A 25904-nucleotide genomic window follows, 5' to 3' on the forward strand; every position below is an offset into this window, starting at 1 on the left:
CACCCACCTCAGCAGAGGCCCGCTGCTCCAGCATGAGGTTCCAAACTCTTTATCGTGGCCTCTGAGGCCCTGGCCTCTGGCCACATCTCTTTTTGTGCCCCTGCGCCATAGCAAACGTCCCAGGGATTTTCAATTTTATGATCTGTGTTTCCAAACTGGTTCATGCTTTTCCTCTGCTAGAACTTCTGCTCCTTCAAGACTCAACTCCAATGTCACTTCCTCTAGGAAGGCTTCTCAGCCAGCCTCTCCTGCCTCAGGGCCTTGGGGTGTCTCGTACCTAATTGTGCATTTATCACATTGTGTTGAAATTATGCCACTCCCAATTTGTAACACACACACACACACACACACACACACACACACACACACGCACACACACACACACACACAGACTGCTGTAGGGGGCCCGAGACCCCATCACTTGGGTAGCTCCTTGATGAATGGAAGTGTGCTTTTTCATTTTTGTATCCTCAGGGATACATGTTGTGAGGCCTGGTACACAGGAGGTAATTGATAAATGCTGTAATTTGCTGCTGCTGATCTTGTTTCAGCATAAAGCATGATATTGTTTTCACTACTTTGTCTTCTCTTGGGACCAGAAAGCGGGAACATTTGTCACTGGAAAGTTTTTCGAAATCATAGAAAGGCCACTCCTAGTCAACAGGCTCTGCCCAGTTCTGGGTAATGCCCAGCTCATATGAAAAGAATTTTCTTGATCCTATCTTTAGGCTGCCAAGGAGTGGCTCAGTGTGGATGGTTAATTACTATTGAAACTAGTATTTTCCCACCAATTACAGCTTGGGAATTTTTCCATTTCAGGAACCACTTTCTTTTCAGCATGATATTTATTTTATGGCATTTTATTATACATTGTCACAAGTATCTTGGGGTTTTATATTATTTAGGACTTGGCTACCCCTGAGAAAGGTCAATATCCAAAATCAGTAGATGAGGAGAGGTAGGCAGGAAGCCAGGATTGCCCTGGAAGTTTGCTTGCTTCTGTGGGAAGAGCCCCGAGGACAAGTCCTGTTCCAGTTTTGCCATTAATTCTCTAGGTTGCTGTTTTAGTGGTTCTCAAGGTGTGGTCTTCACACCTCCAGCAGCACTTGGGAACGTGTTAGAAATGTGAATTCCCGGGTCCACCCAGGCCCACTGATTTAAAAACTCTGCAGATTGGGCCCAGAAATCTTATTTTAATAAAATTTATTTTAAAAATGTAAGAAAATCTGTTTATTTTACAAATAAATAAGATTTAATAAAACCTTATTTGAATAAGCTTCTGACGCACACTAAAAGATCAAGAACTTCCGATCTAGTCAAATTCCTTGGTTAAATCATTTTAATGTAAATTTATTTTTAACTAATCAGGTCATTTAAGCAAATATACTGTAGACATACTTTAACATTACATAAAATTTGGAGGAGATAAAAATTCATATATAAACTCAACCAAAGTATGAGCATTTGTTGTGCATTTTCTAGTATATTTTTTTCTCTCAATCACATGTATTCTGAGAGTTGTAATCACAGGACCCCCCACAACTAGGCAGACTGCTTTTGATCCACTTAGCACCGGAACAGAAATACTCCTCAGTGTTGCCACTTTTATATCTTCATAAGAGCTATCTTCAAGGGCCTCACAGCCCTTCACCAGGCCCCCAGATGTGAACTTGTCTGTGTGGAGGTGAAGATGCTGAGGACAGATATGGAGGCCTCCCTTTCGATGCATTTGATCACCTCCTGTCTACTTCTCCCCACCACCAGCCTCCCAAACCCACTGTGAAAAACGAAACTCTGAGCGTTTCTCAAAATACAGCCATGAACAGAGAGGAAAGGGGGCGTAGCCAACAGTCCTGTGTTTTCCAGAGTCTTCCAGAAGCCTGGATTCCCCCAAACCTGAAATCCTCTCCTAAAACCTTGAAGCAGCCAGGAGGGCACGTGCTGCTTTGTGGCTATGTCTAAGCAAGGCTGGCACCCTGAACCTCAAGGGCGGGAGCAACCGGAGGGTGAGCCCCAGGCACTGCTGCCCGCCTTACCATAGCAACCCCACTCCCAGCAGGCTGGCGGGGCTCTGGCCCATTGTTCTGGTTTTCATATATGGACTGAAGTCTGGCCATGACCCCCAGCCTGCTTGGCAGGGGTCCAGATGTCCTGCCTGCCCCTGGCCAGCCCCTGTCCTTAATGGGCTAAAGCCCAATCTGGGGCTGAGAGTGCCCCATTCTGAAATGGATATCCTCCTTAGACCAGCGTACAGCCACCTTCCCGGCAATGAGAACTGCTGTGCCCCTGCCTGTCTGGAGCCCATGGATGCCAGGGACACCTAGCTGAGGTCAGGGTGGTCACACCCCCTTGGAGAATGTACCTGAGACCGCTCAGTCCTGTCTTGTGAATTAGGCCTCAACCCCTAAGCATTAGCCCAGCTCCTACTCCCTGCCCCTCTCCTTGCTGAGTTGCCTGCAAGACCCAGCATGCCTTGCAGCATTGCACCTGCTGGTGTGGGAAACAGGGCACAGAGAAGGCAGAGTGTGGATCTTGGTACTGGACAGATGACTTTTGGCTGGCTCACTTGGTGATTCATGTGTTTGGGTCAGTTTACAGGCCCAATTCCTTCAACAATCGGCCCTCTCAGTTACTCTGAAAAATGGACTCTTCACCTGGCCCAGAATGAAAGAGTATGGGTGCAAGTCCCAGGTCCTTTGTGGAGGACAAGAAGGTGGAAAACTGGCTGCTGTCCTCTCACTCTGGCTTGTTCTCATAAGGAGGGATGGCACCCTCAGGAGGCTCCAGACCCGCCCCTCGTAGGGCCAGGGCATCCAGCAGAGGGCAGATAGGACTTTGCTGGAACGAATGCCTTCTGCTGATCCCAGCTTCCTGTGCACACCCAGGGGAAGAAGCCCCCGCTGGATGCCTCTGGGTATTACTCATGAACAAAGGCCTGTCAGGGACTGGCAGGCCCTCTGGGGGCTGATTCAGGCCTGGCTGTGCCTGTGAGGGGGGTGGAGCTGGCAGGTCTGAGGGACAGGGAACAGTCTCTTTCCCAAGGGTCCTCTAGGGACAACAAATCTAGGGCCAACTTCATTGCAGACAATCAGGGTCTCTCTCTTTCTTTTTTTTTAATTTACATTTTTTCTTTTACATTTAAAAACACATACTCTATGGCCTTAAAACTCTTTCTTTAAATATACTTTGAATTTCTAGCAATAAGCAGGTATAGGTTATTTATTTATTTATTTATTTTTTAGTCATGAGTCAATATGTAGTTTATTTAGTCCTTTTTTTGCCCCCACCTCATCACATATAAAATTTCCTCATACTCATTTCTAAAGCTACAAGGTCCCAGGTCCCTCTGATAATTGTCCAAAAGTTTTACCTCTCTCCCTCATTCAAACTGTTACATACACCCAGGAGGTGCCATCCCAGGAGGCATTGAGACTCTCTCAGACTCATCCCTACGCTGGGTTAAGATCCCAAGAGTTAAATTGTGCGTGTTGCCCTAGCTCAGTGGTCGACAAACTCATTAGTCATCAGAGCAAAATATCAGCAGTACAACGATTGAAATTTCTTTTGAGAGCCAAATTTCTTAAACTTAAACTTCTTCTAACGCCACTTCTTCAAAAAATAGACTTGCCCAGGCCATGGTATTTTATGGAAGAGCCACACTCAAGGGGCCAAAGAGCCGCATGTGGCTCGTGAGCTGCAGTTTGCCAACCACGGCTCTAGCTTGTTTGGCTCAGTGGATAGAGCGCCAGCCTGTGGACTGAAGGGTCCTGAGTTTGATTTCGGTCAAGGTCACATGCCTGGGTTGCAGGCCACATCCCCAGCAGGGGGAGTGCAGGAGGCAGGTGATTAATGATTCTCCCTTATCTCTGATGTTTCTCTCTCTCTCTCTCACTCTCCCTTCTTCTCTAAAACCAATAAAAATATATTAAAACAACAACTGTGGGTGTCTAAGGGCCTGATTATGTCTGAATCTCACCTCTAGCTCCCCCAAAACTTCTTGGAACTTTTAGTGGTCGGTGTTAGAAACAATGCTTAGTCACTCGCTGGCCCCTCCACTCTTGGCAGTTTATGATTGAACATTCAAATTGTTTCTTATGTTGTTGCAGTTGTAAACCTGTGTTTCTGTCAATACCTTCCTGCTCCCACCCAACCCGCCCGCCTTCCCCCTTTCCCCCGCCTCCGGCTTTTTTCTTCTTCCCAGAGGCCTATTTTGTACCTCTGCTTAGGAAAGACTCGCTCTCTTTGGTTCAGATTCCATCCTACAAGGCCCTGCTCAAATGCTGCCTCCTTCCAGAAGCCTTCCTCCCACCCGCACTTGGAAGTAAGCTCCTCTGCGTCCCTACCTGCTCTTTGTCTAAGTACCACAGCACACACACTGGGTGGCTTGGGACCGACAGACATGTGTTTCTCAGAATTCTGGAGGCTGGAAGCCCGAGGTCAGGGTGCCAGCATGGTCAGGCTCTGTGATGACCCTCTTCTGGGGCTGCTTTTAGAAGAGTGCTAATGCCATTCGCCCTCATGACCAAATCACCTGCCAAAGGGCCCACCTCCTAATGCCATCATATCGGGGGTTAGGATTTCAACATATCAGTTTGGGGGGACACAATCGCTTAGTGCATTGCACTCCTCTCTAGCAATACTCAGCACATTCCGTATTCTAGTTGAGAACATTTTATATTCACATCTTATCTCCTTTATTAGACTCAGTGGTGTACTTCATGTATTTGAGACCCAGAATGGATCATTTTAATAGCCCTCTGCTCTATACAACAAAATTATTTTCAGTAATACTCATGCAAAAATCATCAATTATCACTATTTTCTTGATTTGTTCTTTAGTGTTAGAGCAATGAGCAATTTTAAAAAGAAGAATACATTTCAATTTTAAAGATACTCAAATGCATTAAAAGTACTTCCTGTAAGAACCAAATTTTTACTTACCAAACAAAATAGTATACTTCACAGTTTGCTGTAAAATCTGTTTTACTGTTTTAAATGTTAAACACACAGACTCTACGTGTCACATTGGATAACGGAATTGAAGTTCTAGATTGTGTTTCTCTGTCTTACAATCGCTGTGCTATCGCTTTCCACTTCGTTTAAATGCAGGAACACGCAGTCAGGACCAGAGAGTGGGGACAGGAGATGACCTGGGTGAGCTGGGAGGACTCTGAGCCATGCCACATGGCCTCTTGCTATGAGCACACATCACCAAATCTGTGTCAGAGGTCAACTGCTTAACTGGGAGTTCTCTATAACTGTATTAATGGTGACGGAGAACATTGTATTTATTAAAGGGTAAGAAAATGTGCTCATTTGCAGTTTATATGTCTATGTATATAAAAGGCTAATAGGCAAAGTGTTCCCCTGGGAGTTTGACCAGGAGACTAAGAGTTCAATTGCTCGCTATGACTGTGCTGACCATCAGAGGGTGGTATGGAACAAAGGAAGGCCGAGGCTGGCAGCCAGAAGGCCCCTATTGGCTCTGATAGCTGGTCAGGCCTAAGGACCCTATCCTTGCATGATTTTGTGCACCAGGTCTCTGCCTCTAGTAGATTAATAAAACTCAACAATAACCAGAGCAATTGTTTATAATGTTGACCAAAGCAACTATTTTGGAGGGGAGCAGCTTTCTGTCTATTACTGACATAGGTTAGAACTGTGATCATGAAAGAAATATCAACTTTTATCTCCCCCAGGTAAGAGATCAACCGAAGGACTTGTATACATGCATATAAGTACAACCAATGGACACAAAACTCTGGGAAGGGTGGGTATGTATGGGAGGGGGGGGGCAATGGTAAAATATTTACACAGATAATAATTTAATAAAAAAATAAAATTAAAAAAATAAAATTTCAAACAGCAAAAAAAGAAAAAAAGAAAAAAAAGAAATATCAACTTTTAGTAAGTTCTATGATTGCATGTACTTTTGTTATGGATGGTAGTCCTCTTGTTGCCAGCTTTCGGGGCAGATGGCTCCCATTTTCAGCCCCTGATTGGACACTGAGCCCTGAAGGGCAGGGATAGCTGTGCAGTCACTGATGTACCTCCTCTGAGTGAGCACAGCGGTCTGAGTGTGAGCGAGACCCCAGCGCATCTCTGAGGATGTCCTCCCTTTTCCTGCGTATGAGGCTGATTTCCTTCATGCAAGTCAAACAAAGCAACACGGCACAACAGATGGGGTACAGAAACGGATGGAAGAACTCAGCTGTCTTCCCTTAAGCCAGCCACGTCTCCTCTGAAAACCAGTCTGGGCCAATCGACAGCAGAATAGACAAATGGAGGGTGGTGTTCCACACCATGGAACAGAACAGCGAACAGTGACCAGAGTCACCAGCACACACACAGCTGCAGGCACGAAGGTCACCACCATAATGTTGGTGAAAGAAGGCGGAACCAAAAGAGCACATACCGTATGCGCCTATTAACAAAAAGTTCCACAAAAGGCAAAATAGTCTGTGTGAAGGCTCCAGGGCTGCACAAGAGAGGCTTCTGGGATGCGGATCCGGATTGTGAAAATGTATTAAGCACTTGATGACATAGGCACTTTCCATTGGTGGGTGTCATACTTAATAAACAGCAAACAAACAAAACAACATTCCAAACCAAAGTTCAAGACCGCCCCTTTAGCAAAACACTGCACACCCAGGAAATAAAGATCATCAGCAGTCTGGCCTGCGTAACTCTAAGTTATTACCTTCATTTTAGAACATGGCTTTGTAAATTGGATGTGTATGCAAAATAGTTAGCATTAGTGGCTGGCACATGAAATGCTCGGTGGATGGTAATAATTAATATTAAGTTATCAACTGACCTCGGGTTCAGAATCACCATTAAATACAAAGAACAGCCCTATTTCTTAAAAGAGAAATAAGGGTTCTGGAATTTTCAAGTACATTCCGGTTAGTAAATTCCTAATTCTCCGTGTTCTTTGGAGCCTCCTTCAAACCTAGTCTTTGAGGAAAGAAAAATCTAAGCCTCTAATCTTAGCCTCTAACCTTAGCATTAGCAATTTCTCAGCAGTAACCAGCACAAAAACAAAGTCCCATATGCCCGGCTTATCTGGCCACATTGTTTGATTCACTCTATCTATTGTTTATTGATCCTGCGCACTGTTCAGCCAGGAAATCTGGAACCCACCACCTGGTCAAGCATTTGGATCCCTTGGGCCATCAGTCTAGTTTGTGAATTCAACAGACAAGATAGGCACGATTGCTGGTGGGTTCCCCAGACTCAAGAGTAAAACTTGGGCAGGAACAATGTAGTCTAGAGAATGCAATGGAATCTGTGCGTTAGACCTGACCGGAAGCAGGACTCTACACATTCCTTTCTTTTCTGAGTGAGCTAGCGCTGAGACAACCTCAGCAAGACGGAGCATCCCACTGCAAGCTGTGCTTCCCAATTCCAAATCAGATGCCGAATTAACATGCAGGAAGACAGGAAATTCTTTCGGAGTGTTCTCCACGATAGATGACTCTTTCTGAACCAGATGAGCAAGAGACTTCAATGCCAGCTCCAAGTGCTTTTACAAGACTTCCACTCCCAGAGCGGTTTCCTAAAATGCCAGTTGTTCCGAGGAGACTACATGGCCCTGTGACCTGTCATGCCACTAACAGAACAGCTGGGTAAGCTACGAAGCCAGCTCTGTCCCACACAGTCAAGAACACGTGGACACTTGTGACATACATTTAAAAATAAAAATAAAAAAATCCATGCCCATCTCCAGAGAAGAGGCAGGCTCTTACCTAGTCCAAGGCTTTGTCCACAGGCACTTGATTGGATACAGATGCTCAAAAGCAAGAAAATGGAGACACACAGGGGACTTCCCATTTCTCCTGAATCACCCGGGGTCCAGGTCTTCTTGCTAATTTCTGAAGCAAAAGAGACCAGATTGCCTATTGATACTTTGTTAGGAAAGGCTGCCCATTAATAATTAACCTTTAAACACATTATCTAGGGTTCAGACATTCCTTGCTACTCCAGACCCCAAATCTAAGTATATCTAATACAAAATAGAGGTTGATTTACAAAAGTATTTTTTTTATCCTGATACATGTTGAAAATAAAACATCTTGCCGTGTACTCTTACCTTCTTAGGCCAAGGTCACAGTTCCAAATGAATCAGTTTAAAGTTAATGTGTGTGTTTGGAAACCCTGCCAGAGGTCAGGGTAGGCGACGGTTGCCCAAGTCCCCCTGACAGGACTACAAAGGGGTTGCAGGCTCATGGCAGTGATGTTTTAAATCGCAGGCTAAGCCCAAAGAAAAAGCAAAGGGCTCTGCTCTGCAGAGAGCTCTCAGGCTCTGTGTTTGTTGGGTTGGGCAAACTTGCTGGTGCCTGTGGCCAGCGTGGTGGGGCCATGTTTCTAAAACTGAAAGGGACAGGAAACCTCTAACCTCAGTGTACGAAGCAAAGAGGCCTTGCTGGCTGTCTTTGCTGGAACCCCATGGAGAGATGACTTTAGAAGAAACACAATTTTCACTCCTCTGTGTTAACTGATGTGCCAACTGTGAGGAGGACTAAGGAATAAGGCCACTAGGCAAAACCAGGCTGGGAAAATGCTACTGTGTATGACTCTCATAATATTCCTTGGGTCTCTATTTTTACTTTACCTTTATTCATTTGTTCAACTTTTTTTTTTTTTTTTTTTCATACCTCCTGTATGCCAGGCACTATTCTGGTCTTTGGGATATTCAAGCAAACAAAACAGACCATGATTCCAATCCTTATGAAGCTGATATACTCTTGAGTTGTAAGGAGTCAAATAATAGACAATAGACACAATAAGTAAGATGTTTAGGTATAATAGAATGCATTAAGAACTATGGAAAAATAAAAAAGTTAGCAGAGTTAAGGTGGTGGGAGAAGGTAGTGATTTTAAATAGAATGGTCAAGGTGAGCCTTGTTTGCAAGTTGAACTTTAAGAAAAAGTTTTAGTGAGCTACCTCTGCGGGAGAAGAGAGCTGAGGCAGCCAGGACAGTCAGTGTATCCAGTGCAAAGGTCCTGAGGTAGGAACATGCTCGGTATGTCCCAGGAACAGCAAGGAGACCAGTGGCTAGGGAAGTGTCATTAAAAGAACTTTGGCTTTCACTCTATGAAACATGGACAATTATTCTGAGCAGAAGCCTGCAATGATTTGTATTATATTTTAAAAAGATCATTCTGGTTTGCAAGACTAGAAACAGATTATTAGCTAGGGAGCAAATGGGGAAATCTGTTAAGAGGCTATTGCCATGGTCCAGCAAGAGGTGATGGTGGGTTGATTCAACACAGTAGCAGTGGAGTGGTGAGTGGGTGCTGGACATATGTTAAGGTTAATGCAGAAGGATTTCCTAACTACTGGGTTATGGGATGCGAGCGAATGAGAAAAGTTGAAGATGACTTCAAGGAGTCAGGCTTGAGCGATGGGACAATGGGGTTGATATCAGCTGAGATGGGAAGGCCGTGAGTGGAGCAGGTTTTGGGGGGCGATTAGGAATTCAGTTTTTACCTTTGGAGTTTTATGTGTCTCTGAGACACCTGAAAGGGTAGACAGATAACTTGGTGATCATTGCCCACCAAAAGCTGACAGACAGGATGTCTGAAGCCACCAGCAGGTTTGGACAGATCAGCCCAAGGCCAGAGCCTATCACAGTGCTGTCTTATGGCTGCACCTCCTTCCAGAGGGCTGCAGCGTGGGGATCACCCATCAGGTTTCTGCCCTGGCTCCCTAGCTGACTCTGTCCTACCCTGCACCGTAAGCACAATCTGAAGGTTCCATTTACGTCTATTTCCCAGAATGTTGGAACCTAAAACCAGCTGACTATGCATATTGGCCTCCTCTTCTCTGGGACCACCTCCATCTCATGTCCTCTGGGTACTGCCAGGACCCCCACCCTGCTCTGTAGATGAACCTACTAAAATGTAGTCCAGCCAAGTGCCTCCAATGATCCTGGGTCTACTGTCTACTAGCTGTGCTTTTGCTATGTGACCTCAATGGGGTCTATCCCCTCACCTGTAAAATGGGATAACATGAGCTGGAAACAATATTTTGAGACATTAACTTAATATTATTTTTCTCCCATCTTCCCCTTGCTCTCCCTCCCACGTAAGAAGAGCAAAGTAGAGAGAAGTCTACAAATATTTTGTCTTCCCAAAACTTAGAACCTAGGGTAAGGAAATTTAACCTACAAAGGCAAGCAAATGGCTCAGATGTCTTAAAAATATGTGAAAGAATAATGAACACCTCACCTACCTTCCCATCACTAGAAAAAGAGTTTTTTTGTTTTTTGTTTTTTTGTTTGTTTGTTTGTTTTTGCTTTGCAAGTGGGTGGGGGAGGGAGAAATTGTCCATGAGGGCAGAGGGACAGTCCTTGCTTCCTAGGGACTCTGCTAGAGGTGGTAAGAACCCAGGGAGAAAATGGCTGTGTGTGCGCTGGCAGCTTGGCAGAACATGTCCCTGTGCCTGGCATGGGGTGGGAGTGAACCTCGGTGCCAACAGGTCATGTAAATGGGCAGAACCGACCTCTCAGTGGCCACCTGTGTGGACTGATGACAAAAGACCAGGTGCTCACTCCCAACCAGGCCTGGGCATTGTGTCTGAGCCAGAACTACAGCATAGCTGGGTGGGGGTGAGGAGAAGGGATACAGGAGGGCCTGAAACATAAGAGTTTAGACTCATAATTCAGATGGATTAAAGAAAATAAAGACATTGCTTGCACAGCAGAATTTGTAGGCTGAGATTCACACCTCTGTAAACACAAGTATATTCTGACAACTCAAGATTTGTATGTGATGTGTCCAGCCAAATGCTTGTTTCATGGTAGAAGTTCAATAAATTATAGTGACTTATTTTAGAGTAAATTTGCTTAGGGCTCAAGAGTCCAGATTTTGAAATCAGACAGATCTAGGTTCAAATCCCTGGCCTATCACTTACTAACTGGGTGACCTAGGGCGACATTCATGCTCAGAACTTGACTTTTCTCTATCTGTATAATGGGATTAATAATACCTACTTGATTAGAGTAAAGGAGGTAACCTAAAGAGGTAAAGCCCTTAGAAATTCTGGCAAGAAGAAAGTAAAAAATGGCAGCTATCATTATTATTTTTACTGTTTTTAATTCACTTTTGGGAATGAATTAAAAACAGTAAACGGATAACAGCAGGGTCACAATTCAAATTCTTGCATAAAATGAAAAGATTAGGAAAACGGATCTGGACCAGTCATTCAAAAGTCTAATTGAGCGTTGGAGTCAGAGTCAGCTAATAGTTCAGGAAGAGGAGGAGGTGTGGGCCTACTCCAGAAACAGCTGGATCAAAACTTGTAGGGTTGGGGCCTGGAGAACCTTCATTGTAAACAAGTCCTCCAAATTGTTCTTAGTTATTTGAAATTTGAGAACCATTGCCTGAAAGTGGTGCTTGAGAGGTCTACTGGGATTCAAGAAGAAAATAATATTTCTTTCAGATTTTCCTTATATTATATGTTAGAGGCATTTAGTGTCTCCTCCAAAATTCATATGTTGAAACTTAACCCCCTAGGTGATGGAATTTGCAAGTGGGGACTTTGGGAGGTAAGAAGGTCATGAGGGTAAAGCCCTCACGAATGGTATTAGGGCCCTTATAAAAGGGACCCCAGAGAGATCCCTTGCTCTGTCCTCCATGGAGGTTACAATGAGAACATGATCATTTATCTGCTGGGGCCTTGATCTTGGACTTCCCAGCCCGCAGAACTGTGAGAAATGAATTTCTGTTGTTTGTAAGCCACACAGTCTATGGTATATTCTATTATATCAGCACAAACAGATTAAGACATCACTTTGGGAAATTTTGTTTGTGTATTTATAATGTTTACAATATATTCACACTATATAATTTATATATCGTACTATATAATATCTGAATGCTAGCTATATATATATATATATATAAGCTTAAGTGACCATTACAACTGGACAACAAACAACGGGCCGGTAGCTATGATGCACCCTGACCACCAGGGGGCAGATGCTCAATGCAGGAGCTGCCCCCTGGTGGTCAGTGTGTTCCCACAGCCAACCTCCCATGGCCCCTCCCCCTGGCTGGCCCTGATTGGCCTGATCGGGACTGGGTAAGATGGCCCTGATTGGTCCTGATTGCCTGCCAGGCCAAGGGACCCCACCTGTGCATAAATTCGTGCACTGGGACTCTAGTGTAGTTTATAAGCAAATAAACAACCATATATTTTGGAAGGGACACTAAAATATTTTAAAAAAATGGATAAAGGTACTCCATTCAGAAGATGTAAAGATTCCCCCATAGAGAAATAGAGTGGCCCCCAGGCCTTCATGATCTGACTCCATCAATACTTTGGAACAGTCTTTGAATCAATTAGTGAGATCTTTAGTTATTTCCACACCCAAGAAATCCCAGTGGTTTATGGAGGACCTTTCATTTTTTCATGAGCTGAAAAAGAGGCAGGTCTGAGTCCCAGGACGGCTAGAGCCTACAGTAGTGTTATCAACGCTGCCCATGGTAGTTCAGCCCAGTGGTTTCTCTCGTCTGCACTCCTCAGTCTAAAATAACAAAGGTATTATAGCTAGAGTCTTAAAAACTGTCCCACTTTTGTTCTCTTTTGAAGAGCTTCTTAAAGAAATAGAGATTTTCAGAGATTGGCATTTGATGACCTGAGTGTAGCTTTTCCCTTTAGTGTAATGGTGATAAGAAAGTTAATCAGGAGAAGAGCAATCAATATTTTACACAGGTAACAAGAGCAAGTCCCAGAAGGGAGAAGCCAAGGGGAAGTTCACTGATGAGAGAGACAGGGTTTTATATTTAGGACCAGATTTATTTGTGTTCATCTTCAGAAACGGGGGGATACCTGTTTCTGAAAAGCAGCCCCACGTGGGGTTCTAAGAAAAGAGTAATCAAAACAATAACTTTTGGATGGTACTATCATTTCCCTATTTTTACAGCTGAGATTTCAGAGATGAAAAACTGAGACAAAACCCCTATCTTACTAGTAACAGGTTGAGAGGGGCAGGGATCAGGGCCATCTGAGCCCAGGGTCAGTCTCCTTAACCACACACCCTTCATCTGCTTTCCCGGGACTGCACCCTCTAACTCTTGAAAGACAGATAAAATTTATCAAGTTTTCAGGATCATTGTCACTAGACAATGACCACTCTCTCTTATTCCTGCTTGGGGCAACACTGCCACCAGGAAAATGACCAAGTTGTCATTGCGTGACCAATCGGTCTATGTGGACATTCTTGCACCGTGCGAGGCTATGGCAAAACAAGTCGAAACACTTCCTCAGTTTGAGTTGGCTTCTAACGTGCCCTCATTTGGAAAGGGGTTGGCCTGGAGTTTAACCTTTCTCTTATCAGTTTTTTAAAAGAACAGTACACAAACGAAAGGGGAAAACAAGGTTCAGGATGATGTTTCAGACTGAAAGAATGAAGCGGTTCAAGCATTTCAAGCTCATCATGCCTCATCCATTAACCTTCGCAGACTGTCCTTTTTATCAGCTCAGCCTCTGACTCACTGGGTGAACTTGGGGGAATTGTGTAACCTCTCCCTGCGTCAGTTTTTCTTTTCTGTAAAAGGAAAGCGTTTATACAAGTCCTGGCACAATCAAAGCTCCTTAGATTTTTCTAACGAACGAATTAGGAATTACTCCTTCCATTTTTACAGGTGATAAAATTGAGGCTCGGAGAGTCTTTGCCCAAGGTCACATGTTTAATCTATGTAGACTGGATAGAAGGACTCGGAGTTCCCTGTAGCACTATTGTTCTCTCGTCCCACAAGTCTGAAGTGAAAAGCTGAGTACCTATGGAGCAAAGAGATCTCTTCCTATGCTTATTTTTATGTTTTCTGCTCTGTGCTGGCCCATTTACATTTCCCATCCGATTTCAGCTGCTGGTTTGTGCAACAATTAAAAACACCAAACCAGCCAACCAACCACAACAACAACAAAATCCCTCACAGAAACTAGAGCATTATTCTTTTTTGGTGACTAGATGCTCAGGAACCAACAATGCATTTTATGATTTTAGTAGTCCCGGTGGAATAGAAGAATTTTTTTCCTCTGCATTATGGTTGGAAGCAAAAGGAAGTAAAGATTTAAGTTGGTTTTGAACAGCCATATTGGCATTGAACGTTGCTGGATCCTTAAAGTTTTTGAAGAGTTTTCTCCTCTATATTAGTAAGAAAGAGGGTGGGTGTAGACTAGATTCTGTGCCTGGATTATCCAGATGCTTGTGGTGTGGATTAGCTTGTTGGTAGGTGTTCATTGTAGGGTCCTCAGAGAGATCAATCAAGCCGCAAACTGTATAACTGATAAAGGAATGCTGAAATGAATGTGCAAATAAAAAAAAATACCGTCTTGCACAGTGAGGGAGGGAAGTCAACCGAACTTCCCAGTTCAGGACAGAATTTGCATGTTACCTTGCTACTAGTCACCCACAAATTAACTAAGGTTCCCACAGAGTTATAAAAGCCTCCAGGGTACTGGACACGGAATCCGATAACATAGGAGGCTATGTTCCACTGACTCACAAAATTTCCCAGCTAATTCCTATTGTTAAGAAACGGGAAAGGAAAGTACCAGCTACAGAATGCTAAAGGTAACCGGGCAGGTTCCTCCCAGGGGAAAGGCTGGCACCTTTCGTGTTTTTGTCTCTGGAGTGGAGGCTTTGTGATAACGGAACTGGATTTGCAGGTTGGCCCATTTAGCGGGCAAATCATTTAAAATCTTTGTGCCTCGGTTTCCTCGCTCTTAAAAGGGGGTTTGGGAGAAAAAATAAATGAGAAAATCCTTGAATTGTGCTTAGCACCTCACCTCAGCTGTTATTATTTTTATTGATTCCAGGTTTTTGGTTGTGCTTTCTTCTTCTCCTATCCTTACATGTTCCTCCCATTCCTTCTTCTCTTCCCACCTCACTGACTGTAATAAAGAGCAAGAGGACTCCTTATGGCCATGGGCTCAGGGCGGGCTGCTGTGGCGTGTGGATTATTTGGAGCTGAAGACAATCAAGGCCCAATAGACGCACCAAGAGACTTTTACCTCCCCCTTCGCTACCTAAAAGAATTTAGATAAGGACCCTGGGCCAGAAAGAGAGCTGTCACCAGAGGCACATTTTTACATCCGAAGGACTTATCTGGCCGTGGCTGCGTGGTTCAGTTGGTTGGAGAATGGTCCTGGGCACCACAGGGCTGCCGGTTTGATCCTGGTCAGGGCATACACCTAGGTTGCGGGTTTGCTCCCTGGTTGGGGACTCCTCCTGGAGGCAACCGATTGATGTCTCTCTCTCTCTCTCTTCCTTCCCTTCCTCTCTCGCTAAAATAAAGAACATATCCTCTGGTGAGTATGTTTAAAAAGGACTAATTTGCGTGCATGGCAAACATCTGTTTTACTAAACATTTTCTCTTTCCATCTCCCTGTGATTCGTCCTCCCCTTTGAAGTCGCAGGCCCAGCTCCTCCTGCTCAGGATGGCTCAGACTGACTGTCTGAGAGCCTCTTGGGACTTCTTTGTGGGGCTCCCTGTCTATATGAAATTAAATTTGTTTTTCTCCTGTTAATCTGTCCATGTCAATTTAATTATTAGGCTAGTTAAGGAACCTAGAAAGGGAAACGTTTTCCTTCCCTATAATAGTGTTTTTGGGGAAAAAAAAAAAAAAAAAAAAAGTACATACAGCATCTATGTTTCTTGTTGACTTTGAAATTCACTGTATAAATTGTTACACAGTCCTTTTATTTAAAAACTAGAGGCCCAGGGCACAAAATTCATGCACTGGGGGCTGGGAGGGTGAGGGGTGTCCTCAGCCCAGACTGCACCCTCTCCAATTTGGGACCCCTTAAGGGTTGTTCGACAGCCGGTGGGATCAGGCCTAAATCAGCAGTTGAACATCACTCTCACAATCCGGGACTGCTGGCTCCCAACTTCTCACCTGCCTGCCTTCCTGATTGCCCCTAACCACTTCTGCCTGCCAGCCTGATCACCCCCTAACCACTCCCCTGCCAGCTGATTGACGCTTCCCTACTGGCCAGATTGCCCCCCAACTGCCCTTCTCTGCTGGCCTGGTTGCCCCTAACTCTCCTCCCCTGCCGGCCTGGTCGTGAGCCTCACTTTAGCCATCTCTGCTGGAGCCGGCTTTACTTACCTCCAGGCAATGTGCAGGCAGAGGAGGACAGAAACACTGCCTTGTCTGGGCTTCCTTTAAATTTATGGCCACTGGAGTGATGGCCTGGAGAGAGCCGTTTGTTACTCCACAGCTCCCCTCCCGTCGCCTGATCTGGCTGCCAGGCCACTGGAGGACTCAGGGGAGAGCGAACGTCCTTTGGCTGCCCTAGGAAACAGCAGTGATTAGGTCTCCGAGGCCAGGCGGCGTGTCATTGAGATCTTGCAGCTGGGAGGAGGATACAATCAGATTTACAGAGGGCTCCCTGCCTCCAGACTATCACACCATCTCTCCGGCAGAACTGCTGGTCTTAGCTCTTGATAAAAAAGTAACTTCCCTCGTCCATTTCCCAGTTAATGTGTAAACAAGGAAGGAGGTGGTAGGCTGTTGATGTGTGTAGCGAGACCCAAGCTTGGCCAAACTTGGTGCCACGGAGAAGGACATGGATTTGAGGACCAAAGATACGGGTGTGAGCCCAGCTCTGCCTTAGGCAAATCTGAACCTCTAAACTAGCAATGGGGATAAGAAAACCTGTGATACCGACCTGGGGAGGTCATGAGAAGGAAGGGTGGTCAATGTGCAAACATCCTTGAGCAGTAAAAGCACCCACAGGAAGGAGAGACCCAGACTGGGACACGGAGTGGATGGGTGTGTTTGTGGAACAGAGCTTGTGGGAGACTAGGGGGCCCTAGCAGTTCTGCTTCCCGACCTCACAGCAGAACTGGCCTTGTCACCACTGGGGCCCGGTGGCCACCAGCAGAGGAAAAGGTCTGGCTTCGAGCAGGACAGAACTCTCCTGGAAGGCAAAGATGGGGTGCTGGGATGCCCACTTTAGGTGGCTGACAGGCTTCAGCAAGGAGGCCAAAACATGAATAGACTGCCTCACAAAAATAATTCCCTTAGACTTTGGAGGGAAGTGGGGAGGGGAACAGGGCAGCTGAGATCTGGGGGCCTGCAAGTGAGCTGAGGGATAGTGCAATTAGGGAATTCCTGGGGGCCTCACATGTACTCTCTAGCAGATAAAGCCTGGGATGTTTGGTTAATGTAAGGAATTAATTTTATGATGAAGCTCACTTTAGGCGTCTCTCTGACTGCTTTGCTGGCCCTTCTTGTCTTCATTGCTGCTTTGACTGAGTTCAGAGCCCTTGAGTTGCCCTCAAGACCCTCCTCACCCCTGACTCCAGAGCAATCTCTGTCTGGTCTGCTTTCCCCCTGGGGACTCATGAGGAGAGAGGTCTGGGTATAGAGGTGAGCTCTTCCAAGCAGTGAACGCAGATGGAAAAGAGAAGGTGTCCAAAGGCTGAGGCCTGGGGGTTCCGGCTTTTAGAAGTCAAGGAGATGAGGAGGGACCATTCTGCTTTGGCCAAATTATTTATTTTTTTAAAAATATATGTTTATTATAGATTTCAAAGAGGAAGGGAGAGAGATATAGAGATAGAAACATCATTGATGAGAGAGAATCATTGATTGGCTGCCTCCTGCATGCTTCCCACGGGGGGGGGGGGTAGTACATGTAAATAGGTAAAAACATATACATATATATATTTATATATATATTTATAGCCTTTGCTTTAGCAATTCTACTTTCAGAAATTTAAACAAAAGAAGTGATTGAAAATGTGAACCAAATTTACATTGGAGGGGGAGGGAGGCAGGGTATGAGCTCACAACCCGGGCATATGCCCTTGGCCAGAATCGAACCTGGGACCCTTCATCAGCAGTCCCACACTCCATCCACTGAGCCAAACCTGCTAGGGCCCAAATTATTTCTTAAGAATAAATTCTTATTGGTAACTTTTCTGCCTGAAGGGTGGGAGCAATATGGTTGTAAATGAATGTGTGAGTCAATTTCTGGGCAGTTTCACCCACACTGGATGCTAGCATTTGACTTTTTTTTGGTTCTTTTAGAATATGTAAATTGTCATCTTCAGATTGCACTCATTTACATGACTTTGATTTTTAGAGAGAATTAACATTTCCCACCCAGTCTACTGATTCTATTTCCCTATGGGAGCAGTTCTGTCTTTTACCTATTTATTGATTGGAATCTTGACATTTATTTTACAAATTTGAATTAGCTATTTATGATAGATATTAATTCATCATGCTGTTTGATAGAAATATTTCCCCCTCTTTAAAAATTCTTTAGTAGTGCTAATTTTTATAGTGCAATCACTTAATTGTTTCAAAGCTAATAGAAAGCTAAAATTCCCTCGGAGAGGTGATAAACACTTTAAAAAATTTTTTTGTCAGTTCTTCCATAATTAGATTTCATATTTAAATCTTTGATCAACCAAAGTTAACTTTGGTATTTTATTTTTAATTATAAAATCAATAACTTTATTATCAAAAAATAAGAAAATGAAGAGTAGAAAACCCCTACATTATTAACCAATGTTACCTTAATAAATTTAATTTAAAAAAAACAAACCATGATGGAGAATATACATAATTTCACCATCCATACATAGCCACTGTTGACATTTTGATGTGATAACCCTCCAAATTATTTTTTCCTGTCTATATATTTATTTTAAAAAATACAACTTTCCTGTCTAAATATTTATTTTTAAAAATTCTATATAAACTCTTTAATGACCTGTCTTAATATATTAATGACATATTTTAGTGGCATTATTTTTTTAAATATTATTTAAAATAACTATAGAGTATTCTGTGTATAGATGTACCATAATTAACTTAATTCCCTAATTTTTAATTAACTTTAATGGATTTAAGATATCACTTTTATGAATGATGCTGCTATGAACATACTTAAGCATAAATTTGGTTCACATTTTCAATCACTTCATTTGTTTAAATTTCTGAAAGTAGAATTGCTAAAGCAAAGGCTATAAATATATATATAAATATATATATGCATATGTTTTTACCTATTTACATGTACTACCAAATTAAGTAAATGCATATCATTTTATGTTCTCATCAACAGTGAATGGATGTGCTCTACCCTCTCCCCGTATTAATATTAGCTATTAACATTTTTACAATTTGATCTTCAACTGATAAGCCAAAATGGTATAAGTATATTTTATTTTACTTTTTTTTACTAGCATGTTAAAGTTGAATTTATCACTCCCCATTTTATTTAATATTTTCTTTTTTATAAATTACCTATTAATGATGTTTTATGTCATATATTAGTTTATATATTTTTCATCTATTTTAAATTTGAGGTGCTCATTTCAATTTTTAAAAATGATTTCAAACATACAATATGATGAATATTTATGAATACCACCCTGTTACTCAGATCCATCAAGTCCTAAAATGTTGCCATGTATGCTTACTATTTTTGTTAAGAAATAGAATACCTGTATACCTGTGTACCTCTTTCTAATCTAATCTCATTTTTTTCCCCTCAGAGCCAACCCCATCCTGAGTTTGGTGCCTATAATTTTCATCTATGTATATATTTGCATCACATGTACGTGCTATAAAATATATAGTCGTATTTTATATATGTACAAATATTTATCAGCAACTTGTTTTTTTCCACTCACCTTATGTTTTTAAGATTTATCTCTATTGATAAAACTGTTATTAATGATCCTTTTGTGTGAATATATCACAATTTGTTCATCCTATTGATGATCATTTGTGTGGTTTACTTTTTTTGTTTTTGTTTTTTTTTTTGCTATTGCAAACAATGTTGTTTATTGTCCACAAGTAGAAGCTTCTGGAGTTTCCTTCTAGAAGTGAAATTGCTGGTTTGTAACGTATGTCTTTTCAATGTTACGAAAGGCTGACAACTTATTCTTTAACATGATTACACCAATGAAAACATCATCATCAAAATGTGAATGTTTCTCTAATTCTTGATAGTGTTAGATTATTTCATTTCCACCAGTTTAATGAATGCAAATGGTATCACATTGCCTTATTTTTCATCTCTTTAATTACTGGTGAGGCTGAACATCCTTTTACATGTCACTAATCATTCCAATTTCCTCTGCTATGAATTGCTTGCTTCTTATCTTTTGTCCATCTTTCTATTATTTCATTAGTGTTTTTCTTACTAATTTTAATTCTCTATGGTTGCAAATACCCTTGCCCAGTCTGTTGCCTTTTTGTCTTTTCACAATGCTTGTGGCATTTTTTATTGAACAAAGTTTTAAATTTTCACGTAGTCAGATCCATCAACCTTTTCCGCTAAGAACAATCCTGTAGGCAACATTTTACCTTCACCACATACGGCTTTTTTGGCTGGGCCTGAGCATTAAACTGATATAAGACAAACTAACAGGAGAAAAGCAGACAAATTGGTATGTTTTACATGATACAGGAGCCGTCTTATGGAAATGAAGACCCAAAGAAATGGTGAAACTTACATGCTTTTATACTGGGTGGAACAAAAGAGGAAATTGTGGAAAAGTAACAAAATTATGTAAGGAGGATAAAGGAAGATGAGAATTATTTAAACAAGGTCTGTCTGTACAGTATTCTCTGAGCTTTTCTTCTTCACTGAAAAATGTTTCTTTTCCCCTGGTACTGAGTGGGCATCTTTTATAGGGGAATTAATTTTTATCTCATGTTTTTGGAAGAAAAGGGGAAATTAGAATGCATTTCTTAAATCTCCTTTTCTTTTTAGCTCAAAATAATCCTTATGCCAGAGTGGCATATTTTGAGATATTCTATTATCTTTAAAACCTTTGTGTCTTCATTTCTTCAATTTTTCTTTTAAGGCTCACCCTATACCTCTCTCCAAATTAGCAATCCTATATAATAAAGAGGTAATATGCAAATTAACCCTCACACCCTCACAAGATGGCTGCATACGATCAGGCTGGAAGGGGGGTTAATGAGAGACGACCAAACAACTGAACAAGCAGGCTGCGTGGGGCAACCAGGCTGGTGTGTGTGTGTGGGGGGCAGTAAGAGGCAGCCAGGCTGGTGGGGGGGGGGTACAATTGTGGGCTATCAGGCTGGTAGGGGGGCAGTTGGTGCCAATTAGGCTGACAGGAGGGTCAGTAAGGGGTGACCAGACCAGTGGAGGTAGGGGGGGACAGTTACGATTGACCAGGCCAGCAGAGAGGGAACAGTTAGGGGCAACCAGGCCACCGGGGGGGTTGGGGGTGGGGGGTGGCAGTTAGGGACAATCAGGCTGGCATGCAGAGGCAGTGAGGAGCGATCAGGCAGGCAGTGAAGGGAAGTTAGGGGCAACCAGGCAGGCAGGCAGGTGAGTGATTAGGAGCCAGAAGTCCAGGACTGTGAGTGGGATGTCTGACTGACAGTTTAGGCCCTATCTCCAAGATCAGGCCTAAACTGGCAGTCAGACATCTCGCAAGAGATCCTGGATTGGAGAGGGTGTAGGCTGGGCTGAGGGGACCTCCTGACCCATGAACAAATTTTGTGCACCGGGCCTCTAGTTCTTTTATAAGAGGTATTCAGTGATTGGTCATAATCTTTCAGCTTTCTTTGAATTTATCTTTATTGGTCACCACACTCTTGTTACAGCTGCATTCTGTAAGCTCAGTTTAAATGAATTTTCTGCCCATGTTTATTGAGCCTGGCAAAGATGAAGTAATGAGTAAGTTAGCAAATAGGTAGTATTGATACTGTTGTAATTAGCTAATTATTAATTATTAATAGAAAATGAGCAAAGGGAAGACCAGACATTATAGGCTTATTCCCTGCAAAACACTGGGGATGACAAAGGGAAGGTATTGGTTGTCAAGCACACTGGGAACAGAGATGGTTGGTCAGAATGGATATGGCCACTGCAAACCCAGGGAGATTTGGGGCACTTAATCCCTTAAATAAAGGAGATCTCGCTTATGCTCTTGGTTCCTCTTGGCCCACTTGGCTCATGGCTTATGCTTGGCTTCCTGGCATTTGTCTGCTTACAATGGACTAATGGACTGCATTTGCAATGGACTAATGGACTGCAACTAGCCTGATGCTGAACTGGACCCAGCTCCAACATGGAAGGGGAACTCTGGACACTGGCTCTGCTTCTAGCTGTACTGAAACCCCAGCTACACTTCTTCCATGGCTGGACTAAGGGAAATGGAATTTTGAAAACCCAGGAATTTAATTCCACACAAATAAAAATCACTCATTCTCCTTTGCAAGTCTCAGAAAATTCCTTTTCTCGGGATCTCATAAGAAGTCCACCCCAGCAGCACCCAGTGGGGAGAGGACCTCCACTTCGTCTGATAACAGTGTGCACAAGACATTCTGCTCTCATGTCCTTGGTAGTCGTTGCTAGTTGACTGCATTAATTCTTTGTTTATTTACCCACATATTCACTTATCCAACAACTATTTTTGGAAACTATATTATATGCCTGAGCCATTTTTTTTAATCCTCACTTGAATATATGTTTTTATTGATATTTTTAGAGTGAGAAATAGGAAGGGAGGAGGAGGGGGAGGAGAGAAAGAGAGAGAGAGAAACATCAATTAATTGCCTCCTATATGCACCTCAACTGGGATCAGACTGGCAACCTAGTAAGTGTCCTGACCAGGAATCAAACCCACAACCTTTTGGAATAAGGAATGACATGCCAATCAACTAAGTCACCTACCTGGTCAGGCTCAAACCAGTTTTATTGGAATTGGCATTTGTGCACATATGTCATCCTAAGATCTGTGTGTGTGTGTGTGTGTGTGTGTGTATGTGTGTGTGTGTGGTATTTTTCACAGATTTGTGGATGAGTATGATACTTATCTCCTAGGAGGAATTGGGTATCATGTTGTGTTTTTTCATTATTTGGAACTTATTACATAATATTAAAAAGTTTGTTACTTGAATATGAGAAGTATTGTTCAGTAAATTTGTTTACATCATATTTGTTTGGGTAGATGAGGTATTTCTTTAACAACTTCCATAATTTCCTTCTCCATCATTATGTTCATGTTTTCTACATCTTCTTTTGACAACTTTATACTTAATATTTTGTATTGTCCACTTAGCTAAATATTTTAAATAACCATAATTTGTGCATTGCAATCATTTATACTTTAAAATCCTTTATATCAATTGTTAAATCATCAGTCTTGTTTTTAATTTTGTTGATTTATACCCTTTCTTTTATTTATTGTATTTCCAAGTGGCTTAATCTATCTTATAATCTTCTCAGAGAATGAGCATTTAACTTATTTATGTTCACTGATTTCCTTTTTTTCAGTTTATTTCTGTTCTTCATCTTTATTATTTTCCCTAATGTTGATTCTCTTCTTTTTATACGATTTTAAAGCACATGCTTAATGCACTTATTTCTCATTTCTAAAGTGCATCTACATCTTTACCTTTGGGCCCTGATTTGTTCACACCCCTCTCACTTTTGATAGGTGGTGCTTTCAATTTTATAATATTCCAAAGTTATTATCATGTTCTTAATTTCCTACTTACCATTGCTGCTTAGGAGAATTTTGTTGCTGTTGTTAGAAGTTGTCACCCATTCTTTGTTGTTGTAAATGTTTATCCTATATAATCCTATATAATAAAAGGATAATATGCAAATCAACCGAACAGAGGAACAACCAGTTGCTATAACAGGCACTGACCACTAGGGGACAGATGTTCAAGGCAGGTGCTGCCCCCTGGTGGTCATCAGTGCACTCCCACATGGGGAGCACCACTCAGCCAGAAGCTGGGTCACAGCTGGTGAGTGTGGTGGCAGTGGCAGGAGCGTCTCCAGCCTCCACTGAAGGCCAGGCCAGTGGTAAGGAGGGAGAGGTCCTGGAATGTGAGAGGGATGTCTGACTGCCAGCAGGTGGATATCCCTCTAGGGGTCTGGGACTGTGAGAGGGTGCAGGCTGGGCTAAGGAACCCCCCTGAGTGTATGAATTCATGTACTGGGCATCTAGTCTTACCTAATAATAGACATGTAAATTGACCATACCTTCACTACATCCATAGCCAATCAGAGTGACTATTCAAATTAACCCAAACAAGATGGCAGTTAATTTGCATACATAGGTGCCCAGCTCCTGTGTCCCAGGAACATTCTGGCACCCAGGTCATTGTGAGGTAAGGCCTGGGCAGTAGCTGACCTCCTGCGATTGATCGCAGAGAGCAAATGTGGACCCCCTGCAATGGATCACCTGGACAGGAGCTGGGGGTCTGCTTTCGGCCTGGGCAGGAGCAGACCCCCTGTGAAAGATCGCAGGGAGCTGGGGCTCCGCTCCTGCCCCAGAGGCTTTCGGCCTGGGCAGGCCTGGGCAGGGCTGAGCCGATGACCAGAGGGAGCTGGAGGGGCCCTGCCCAGGCCTAAAGCTTCTATCTATCATCTATCTATATTTATTCTATTTCTCTTTGCATTTCTAACTTGGTAATCCATGTCCTTATTACTCATTCTATAGTTTTCATTATATCCAAGAGCCTCTTAGCACCCTCCCTTCATCTTTTTGGCTTCAAAATCTCTTTTATGTGATGTCAATTTTATCAGCTTTATCAATTTTGTTTCTTTTTGTTGTATGAGTTTTCACAGTGAAACTTTTTTATTTTTAACATTTCTGCAGCTTTTTTTGTTATAGACACCTATTTTAGCAACAAAGATATTGTTGGGTCTTACGGCTTTTTAAAAAATGCTCTTGAGGATGAGAGAGAGAAACACACACACACACACACACACACACACAGAGAGAGAGAGAGAGAGAGAGAGAGAGAGAGAGAGAGAGAGAGAGAGAGAGAGAAAACATTGAAACACTGATGTGAGAGAGAAACATTGATAGGTTGCTCCCTTACACACCCTGACCAGGCATCGAACCTGAAACCTTTTGGTGTATGGGACGACGCTCCAACCAACTGAGCCACTTAGCCAGGGCGATCTCAATCAATATGAAAATTTGTCCTTTGAGAAATGAATGGCCTAAAAATATGAACTCCACTGGGATGCAGATAGTTAGGGATATGAGATGATCAGCTACTGCCTGACCTTGGACTTCCTGCAAGTTACATAACTTCACCGCTTGCTCATCTGTAAAATTCTGTTAATAAGAATACCACATTCATGGAGTTGTTGTGAAGATTAAGTGAGATCAAGAACACTGAAAAATAGAAGCATATTACACTATTATTTGTAAAATGTAATTGTCATTATTTACAATTATAGACATCATGCCTAGAAATACCATTCAAAGCAAGTTTTTGGACAATAGACTATAAACAAAAGATCTATGCTGGAGACAGGGTCATCAGTTCCATACTTTTCTCAAACCATGTCTCCGATTTCTCTCTGGCAGAATGGGAATAACTTACATTAAAGTTCCCGGGACGCGGTGGTTCCAACACCCCTCAGGTTTCAGTTCAGCTTGTCCACCTCTACTTGGGAGTCTCACAGCTTGACTTAAATTCAGCCATGCCCAGAATCACGGCCTCGCTCTCCATTTAATTAGCGAGGTGTTTAGATTCTACAAATAAGTTGTTTGCTCTCATGATGGATATTGAAGCTGCAGGCTTAGTCGGCTCTTCTCAGCAGGCGTAGAAAAACCTGAAATGAAGAAAAACAAACCAAGCAATGATGAATTTCTTTACTTCCTGGATCGGGTAACTTGCTCATCCAATGAAAGCCATCTGGTGGGCAGCCAGACGGGAGGACTGACTCTCGGCCTGTGGGTCTCCGTCCAGCAGCCCTCCAGCCCCAGCACAGCTGGAACCTCTGCTCAGTGAAAGCTGCTAGCAAGTGAAAAGGAATTCTTATTCGCTTCTGCTCTTGAGGACCAACGAGGGACAGAGAGGAAAGCTAAAAAAAAAGTCTGAAGTTTAAATGAGAGCCCATATTTAACTTTCCAAA

At 42.8% G+C, this 25904-nt stretch overlaps 1 protein-coding gene across 4 annotated transcripts in view; it reads right to left on the reverse strand.

Annotated features, from left to right (window-relative positions):
* The window catches only part of LIPC (lipase C, hepatic type), a 126249-nt gene extending 100647 nt beyond the window's left edge, over window positions 1–25602 (reverse strand). The window contains exons 1-2 of one of the 4 annotated variants that reach the window (XM_084873713.1): window positions 25370–25602; window positions 7749–7874 (exon numbers count right to left, since the gene is read on the reverse strand). In XM_084873713.1, the coding sequence (XP_084729839.1) occupies window positions 7749–7833 (85 nt within the window). In that variant the 5' untranslated portion in view covers window positions 7834–7874; window positions 25370–25602. Of the gene's footprint in view, window positions 1–7748; window positions 7875–8092; window positions 8305–8947; window positions 9054–16123; window positions 16508–25369 lie in introns of those variants that run through there. The other 3 variants (XM_084873711.1, XM_084873714.1, XM_084873712.1) reach the window with 3 other exon arrangements.
* Window positions 25603–25904: the final 302 nt, after the last annotated feature.

The sequence above is a fragment of the Pipistrellus hanaki genome, assembly GCF_964339955.1.
Source record: "Pipistrellus hanaki genome assembly, chromosome: 1".
NCBI classification, from domain to species: Eukaryota; Metazoa; Chordata; class Mammalia; order Chiroptera; family Vespertilionidae; genus Pipistrellus; species Pipistrellus hanaki.